General features: G+C 40.1%; 1 protein-coding gene across 1 annotated transcript; it reads right to left on the bottom strand.

The window, feature by feature from the left end:
* Positions 1-426: 426 nt before the first annotated feature.
* Positions 427-7,418, bottom strand: LOC149175739 (putative receptor-like protein kinase At1g80640). The gene is made up of 8 exons (XM_089421226.1): positions 7,232-7,418; positions 3,941-4,144; positions 3,211-3,458; positions 2,806-2,963; positions 2,644-2,706; positions 2,426-2,522; positions 1,793-1,898; positions 427-599 (listed from the first exon to the last, which is right to left on the bottom strand). Exons 1-8 carry the CDS (start codon positions 7,416-7,418, stop codon positions 427-429), a joined length of 1,236 nt encoding a protein of 411 aa, XP_089277352.1.
* Between the last annotated feature and the right edge of the window lie 1,012 nt (positions 7,419-8,430).

Genomic DNA, 8,430 nt, shown 5'->3' with positions numbered 1-8,430 from the left:
GAGACGAGACATGAAGGACAGTAAAATACAACTGTCTAACACATGACATGGTGACCCCAATAACAAGACACGAAGAACAGGGTTTATATATACACCTTAAAATAAAATAACACATTACACAAATAGAAATTATAGACATAAAGATTCAAATTTTGTTATAATTTAGAAACTAGAACATTTACATGATACAAATTCGATCATGCAACTAAATACTACTTAGTACTTACTTGTCCTAAGTCAATGACGTTCAAGTGACAAACACAAGAAATTAGAACCATAAACTATAGTTTCTCATTAAGTCATTAAAATCAAAATGTATTACATAAATAATGAGTCACTATTACTACAAGTGGGAATGCCAATGAAAAATACAAAATAGGGTAGATACTAGAACCGTAAATGGAAGAATCTCATAGCTTGTGATTGTCAATAGTCCTTCTCCATGTTAGAATCATCAAAATCAGCATCACTTCCATGACTCTCTCCTCCATCCTCCCCCTTCTCTTCCTCATCTATATCCAATCCAATCAATGCATATGTTGGTGTGGAGAATGAACCCTCAACTGGATCACCATCAGCAAAATTGAATGGCTCTAGCACTGGTTCATTAAGATCCAAGTTTTCTAATGCCAACTCAACACTACTATCCAAACCCCATATCATTAGGAAACGCATCCCACATCTTTGTCTTTCCCTTCAACCACTCTTCCCTCTATTTAGAAATAAGACGGAGGTTGATGTGCACATACACCATACACCATTGTCTTGCACTTGGAATCCTTTCAAAGCTACACTATAACCCTCAAATGCACTCCAAAATGCCTACGAACTTCAACCTACTAAATGAAATGAGGAAAAAAGACAGACAAGTCACCTTTTTCAAACCCACGAGCCACTTTTGACAAACATGTGTCCTAAACTTGGGACACATTTAGAGCACATGTCGAACATGAGTTTGGCACATGCCCTGAACTCGTCCTCACGAATCCATGTCTGACATGTGGAAATTGTGACACATGACCCCCTAGGTGTGTGTCATCTAACTTAGAAGACTTGTAAGATACCAAACATGAACCGGACATGTGCCAAACTCGTCCTTACAAATCCATGTCCAACATGTGGGATTCATAACACATGACCCCCTAGGCATGTGTCCTATGAATTAGAAGACCTGTAGGATACCAATCACACATCATTTTGCACACGAGAGAAATTTTCATAATGAATCCTCACACGAACGCTCCAACTTTTAAGATGCAAGATAACTTTATAGTAGACAAAACATGAGAAAAGGTTCATTTTCATGTCATGTGTCCAAGGTAAATGCATATTTTTATATGTAACCTCTTGCAAGACTAAAAAGAGATAGACATTGATTTTAACTTGTATCTGAACCAAAATTTAAAGCAGTAATGACTTTTGTTTTATTGAAAGGCATCCAATTTGACCCTGCTATAGGTATGTATCTATTGTGGTATGTTTATACAAAATAAAGACAACTAGAAAATTTTGATTCTTTATTATTGGTTTCAAACTCAACCACAAATATCATTAAGTATTTTACTAGACACATGTTTGTTCTCTATAATAAAACTCAAATCTATTGTGTATCTATAATGATCATGCATTGTCATTTGTTGTACTGTGGCCCGTAGATACTTTCAACACTCCAGGTAATACATCATTATAGGTGAACTAATATTTTAATCTCTACTACACTATATATCACTATATATATGCGAACAATGAGAGAAATTCAAAATTGGATCTAATTTCTTTATTAGAGACTTACCATCAAGCATGTATTCTGAAGCTACATATCCCAATGTCCCTACTAGATCAATATTTGTGTTAGCAGCACATCCTGCACTTGTTACTGCAAGACCAAAATCTGAAAGCTATATCCATAGCCAGTGTTAGAGAGCAGTGACTACAATACCATCTACTTAGGAAATGTTTCACTTCGGACCAAGTGTTTTAAAGAACATAAACCAAGATGGACAAATAAATCTATTTAGAAATTTCTCAAAGTATAATTCATGATAAGCAATAATAAATTAATACAAATAGCTGTGCATGTCACGAAATTGATAGAAAAGAAAAACTGAAGGCCTACATGAAAATATTTTGACAAAAAAATAACTGAAGCTTAAAACAATTCATAAAGTAAAAAAAAATTCAGTAGGAAAGCAATGGGATTCCCATCTCACAGAATCTCCCATTGAATGCAATGCACATGCCATACATTTACTAAGGATTTTGTCAATTACATTCTAGGAAACATTCTTAATGCTTTACAAGAATCTTTCCAAATTAAATGATAAATATTACATAAGAAACATTCATTTCCAGGAAGATTTAATGGTCTTACTATTTTTAACACTACAGTCAGTGTAAGTGGGAGATTGGAAAACCTTGCCCTCACCTTGGCGTTGAAGCTTGCATCAAGAAGAATATTTGATGATTTGAAATCTCGGTGAATCACTGCAGGTTTGCAATGCTCATGCAAGTGTTCTAGACCCTGTAAAAGAAAGAAAACCATGGTAAGCTTGAGCTCCTAGGTTGATAGAGGACCAAGTGAAAAAGTGATTTCAATTGGTAAAATCTAGTAGTAGGGAATCAAATTATCTGTGTTAGAACTACCTTGCTGAATCAAGGGCTATCTTCATCCGCAAAAACCATGTAAGTGCAAATCCGTGAGATGGTCTTGTTAAGCAATCCAACACAGTTGTTTATCCATGATGAATGGTAGTATCAAGTTTGTTTGAACAAATAAAAGGCTTCAAAACATAGGCAATATTGAACTTTCCTAGAGGTTGGGGAAAGCTACCATGTAATTGGTCTTCCAAAGAGCCATTCTGCATCACATCGTATACTAAGAACCGTGTATTTTCATGAGTACAGAACCCAAGCAAAGAAACAAGTTTTGGATGTCGGATTTTTCTCATTAGCTTCACTTCATTCTGCAACCAATGACAATACCAACAGATGAAATCAGCAAAGCTTCTTCTAAGTTCTAAAATTATAGGGAGAATAAAAAAGCACAATGCAATATGTTAAATGCAGTGCATCACCAAATCCACAAAAGAAAAGACACTCAAAAGGGCAACTTTAGGGCACCCCCCCAGAAAATGCCTTCACTAATATCTTCTTAAGTTTGAAGAAGCAGCCAGCTTCCAAAATAATACCTGTAACGTTTTTATTACCTACCTGAAATTCATGCTCAGCCTGTCTACTACCCTCATCTAGCTTCTTCACAGCAGCAAAGGAATCATCATCAAACATTGCCTTGTATACACACCCAAATCCACCCTCTCCAAGTATGTTATTGCTGCTGAAGTTAATTGTAGCTGTTAGCAGCTTAGAATATTCAATTGCAATTGCACATCCCTTTTTCTTAGAAACACGGGAGTTCAAACGACTCAGGAGAGGCATAAGTGGAATACCCCTATAGGCATCTGTGAAAATTCAAATTACAGGCAACTTAGTGAGCTAACCCTAGATCAAAATAGTCGTAATGTAACTAATCGAACTCTCATGTAAACAGAGGTCATCCGCACCCATGGCTTTTTATAATTTGTTAGAATCCAAAATTTTGATTTTATCAGATGATTCAGATCATGGAATCAAGTCTGATGTTTATTATGTTAACCCCCACTAAAAATAATAGTTTGACAGAGGAGAAGAATTTCTATAGTCATGGAAACCATTCCACGGCATTGGCAGTAATGCATAATAGTTAATATGTATACATACATCCAAAAGATATCCACACAGGTTCAACAGGGGAAGTCATCGAATCTCAGCCCCGAATCCAATCAAACAATATCTCCATAGGAAGCACCACTCTCTTGTGGCTACCTTGTTGGTGTACACATCAAGAGAGGGTTTGGTTTCACACAGTGAAAGGGATAAAATATGACATAGTGGTGATACCAACCTGAGGCGTCTGGATCTAAATTTCGCTTGAATGCATGAGGTTGAGGTGAAGAAGGAGTAGAGTTGTAAGTCTTTCTATACAACCAAGTACAAACTGAAGAAATCACGATACATCCAACAAATATTGGCAGTATGATAATTGCTAATAGCAGTCCTTTGTTGATGTGATGAGATTCTTTGTCTATCTGCATTGGAGAACCTGTGTCTGAACACACAACCCATTTTGCAATCGTCAAAAGAACAAAGTGCAATGACTTCTTAGAACTTGTAGAAAGATGCAAACAAGCAATTCAAATTGAGAGATTTCAATTTCTGAAGAAATCCTACACAGGCTGTATTTTTTAGCATAAATATACTCTTCAAAAATTCAATGAAAAGGCTGGCGTTGAAGCTCTTACCGGTTGAATTTTCTGGTTTAGTTGATGCATTTCTTTTTGCCAGGGGATCATCAAGTAGGGAAGCTGATGATAGTGTGAAATGCAAGAAACTGGCGCAGAGGTAGGCACCAGTAAAGAATGTCCCTTTGCAGTCTCGAGTTTGTTAAAAAGAGAGAGACTCAAAATCAAAATATGCAGTAAAACTGAATGCCCCATCTTGAAAATGAGTTCTACTTGAAATTCAGTCAGGTTGTGGCAGAAAGCTCAGGAGATATTCAAAGAGGTAGATATCTGCATTTTCTCAAGGAAGGTTCAAACCCAAAAATGCATAGCACTGCTCTCAAATTTGTAAAATTGGTAACAAGAATACACGGGGTAGATCAAATCCCATTTACATTGGATTTCTTTGAACACTTCAAGCGAGAATGTAAATAGATCTGAACAGAGAGTTGATCTTCACTGATCACAACAAGATTTGCAGCACCAAATGCCCAGCAGTCCTCCACAAGTGAAGTTTAGGCCTCCAAATGAGTGTGCGCTTAAAAAAATAATAAAACTAGTTACCATCTAAACTTGCCCACTGCAAAACACATGAAACATCCCCCATCACGAAGTTGTAGTGAATCATGTCAACACTAAGAGACACAAAAAACATGGAAAAGAAAAATAAAATAAATTGATAGACGAGTTAGTTGAAGCGCTGTACATGCAAACTGGTCCTTCAGCGCTTATCTATGAGCCCACACATATCACGCATTGCAAAACACTCATAGTGCACAGGAACAGCACACTACAACTCAACAAATGGTCCCATGGCCATAGACCTGCAATTGACCACCATTGTCAGCTGTGAAACGAATGGCTCACTGGCAGTGCATCCATCCCGCTTCCTCATTAACCGTTCAGTTTTGGATCAGTGTTGGATCAACGATCACACTTCATTCAATCGTCTAACACCACAAATCCACGGTCAACAATAGGACATGGCGGCGGCTGGGGCAATTCATTTCAAATGGAAATGCCTTACGGCGTAATTACTAAATAATAGGGGCCTAATTTCTCAAGGAATTGCACAAGGGAATAGGGGCTCAAGCAGAGGTAGAAATTCACTAAGTTTGGGTTAGAGCTTCTTAGTGAGCAGAGACATAGGTTATTCACTTGTAGGTTGTGCTCATTTGAGAAAAGAAATTTTAATGCATCTCTAATCATCATATTAATGGAAACATGCAAAGAGGTTTTTAGCAGATCTCTTTCCCCTAGAAAAATGCTATGTGCATGTGTGTTATTTCTCATTTCATGTTTGTGATTGATGTTCTAAATTATGAATTGAATTCCACAGAGTAGTAGAGTAGGTTTTTGTGTTTCTATTTTGATTAAAAATTCATGAGTAGTTGCAAATATAAACCATAATTTATATAGAATAAACTTGAATAAGCTCATTGTTGGCTTGAGGGGTCCTAACCCAGGTTTACCGTTAATTAGCCAAACAAATCCCTGTTGGCTTGTTGGGGCCTGACCTAGGTTTGGAGTTAATTAGCCAAACAAAGCCCTGTATTACTGGCCCTTTCGGCAATAGTCCATGGAGCACAGACTGAGGTCTCACCAGAAGTAGTATGGGAGGGTGCTAGAACAAGGTTTCTACACCCTTGAGATGTCTGAGAGGTTCGACTGGTCCTTTGTTTGCTCCTGAACGCAGGTGGATTCCCACACCTTCTATTCCTCGTGGCCTGATACCCTTCCTTCGCGGAGCCCTAACCAGGGGTTTTGCTATGCTTAGCACTATTACCCAAGATCCTATTTATCTTCCAGTACTAATTAAGCACCTTCACCTACTTAAATGTCTTAAGTTATACCTAACAATATAAAACATTCACACAGGTTCATGTAGTAAATAAACAATATACTTGCAAATTAAAACCAATCATGCATGAAACCAGGAAAAAATACACAGAATTATAGCAAAACTTCTCTTTATTGATTCTTCCAACGGTTACAGACTCGAACTGCCCTATGCACTCAGCTGCAGGGGTCTGCGCACTTAGCTGTGGACTACTAGGCCTCTGCACACTTAGTTGCAGAGCCTTCTCCTACTCTACGATCCACAGACACACTTTACACTTCGACTCACTCACTTAGACTTCTCATCCTTCTATTAGTTCCCTGGTTAGTAGTTTTCTTCTACACTTAGAGCCTCGCTCTATTTATACAATCCCATGGTCTGTGGACCCTGTGTAGGTCTATCCAACCAGCATTACATTACAAAAACTAGGGTAGAAACCCTGTGACTCTATCATACTTTCGGGCCTCGCGCTCGCAATTCGTGGAGCTTTTACAACAAGATTCAATCAAAACTTAGGCTTTAAGCCCCAAAACATGCCTTGGGGGGATTCGATGCCCAACAGGCCCCCAACAAAAACATCATGACTTGCCCTCGAGTCACTCTGTCGGCGCGGAGATCTTTGCGTGGAATCCCTCCAACTATTCTCGAGCTATGACAAGGTCAACAACACATTGAGCTATTGGTTGCTAGATCTGCTGCATACATTATTCTGAGACCTTTGTGTTGGAAGTGATTCTCTGCATTAATGCATGTATCCCCTACATTTGTGCAATCTTTCCTTCAATTTCTATTGTGATGGTGAAGGCCTCGTCGATCCAAGGCTAAACACGCGCCTTCAGGACTGCTTCCTTGTGTTGTGTCATGTCCACCTATTCTTTCAGCGCTTTAGCCTGTTGCATCCACACAAGCCTCTGAGTGAGGGCCACTGTCTACGTAGTTCCTTTGATGCTCTCATATTACTATTCGAGTTCTCACACCTCTATCTCTAAGCGTTGGATGTTGGGGTCCTCCTGCAGATTTGTGAGGACCTCAAATGATTCTTCCAACATGCTGGTGTAGTCTCGCACTGCACTACCAATTTCCTCCAGTCCCTCTGTGATAGCGATAGCACGTTTTTCTCTGACCTCTGGGGGCGTGGATGGTTGTGCCTTTAATTGCAACTCAACAATCTGAAGGTTTAGCTCTAGTTGAACGTTTGTCATTTCTTCCCTCACCTCATGTACCCCTGCTGCTAACCTGTGGATTCGTGCCTCTACTAGCATGTCTGCTGGGATGGTTAGCTCTGGGATGCTTTAGCAAGCATCATCTATTACCTGTACTAGCTATTGATTCTGTGACACCACTTCCTCGCAGTGCAAGATTAGTTGTTCCATATTGATTCTCTACTCACTGAGGACTTGTAGTGTGTGGCTCTCCCTAGCTCACAGTTCGGCCGTTGTCCTATCCTGTAAAACATACAAGGTCTCTCGCAAGAGTGTAGCTATGTTGATACTGAGACCCTTTAGTGTGCTAACCGTAGGTCTGTCGGTCTCATTTGTTGTCACTAGTGCCCCTTTTGGCAGCACTATGGTATTCATCGTCCGCGTGTGCAACATTTGTTCTGCTGCCATTGAGCCGATGGTGAGGCTGGTTGAAAGGGTACCAGTCTGAGGAGGGCACACCTGCAACTCCTGCAGCTACTCTCTGAGGGCCCCCAACACAATATGGTTGTCCTGCATGACATTCTAGAGGGCCTCGAAGGTGACATCGCACACTCTCGCTGATGTCATGCAAGTCACCCTCAGTTAGGGTGATCGGGTCAATCGACAACTTCGATGCCTTGACCTTTTTACGCGACCCTGCTCGCTTAGCTGGGTGTTGGCACTTTAACTGTGTTGACGCAGTTCATGGCTCCACGCCTTCCTCTTCTTCCTCTGCTTCCTACCCATGCAAAGGTGATGGTTGGCCCTCACGCGCCTTCGCGGTTGCTTCCTGTGCTGCTGCGGCCTAATCCTGCTCAAGTGTTGTCTATGCAACATCCCATGCCGCTCATACTTCTGCTTCCACTGCTTCCTTCCTTCAATTTTCGGCCAACTATGTGATGCGTAGCTTGGCCTCGTCTTTCTTTCTTTGTGTGACCGACTTCTATATCTCTGCGATGTCTGGGGTGCGCCACTTTGGCAGCCATTCCTCCAGTACGTTAAAAATGACATCGTCTGTGGCCACAAAGGGTAGCTTTATCCACTGTTTGGTCGGGTCCTTGTGTGCTCTAATGTAAATGTTGTGGATGCCTAC

The sequence above is a fragment of the Pinus tabuliformis genome, chromosome 4_1, assembly GCF_031772625.1.
Source record: "Pinus tabuliformis cultivar Carrire ecotype Pingquan chromosome 4_1, CPIR1, whole genome shotgun sequence".
NCBI classification, from domain to species: domain Eukaryota; kingdom Viridiplantae; phylum Streptophyta; class Pinopsida; order Pinales; family Pinaceae; genus Pinus; species Pinus tabuliformis.
The sequence above is the reverse complement of the archived record's forward strand: the minus strand, read 5'-3'. Positions and strand labels throughout refer to the sequence as shown.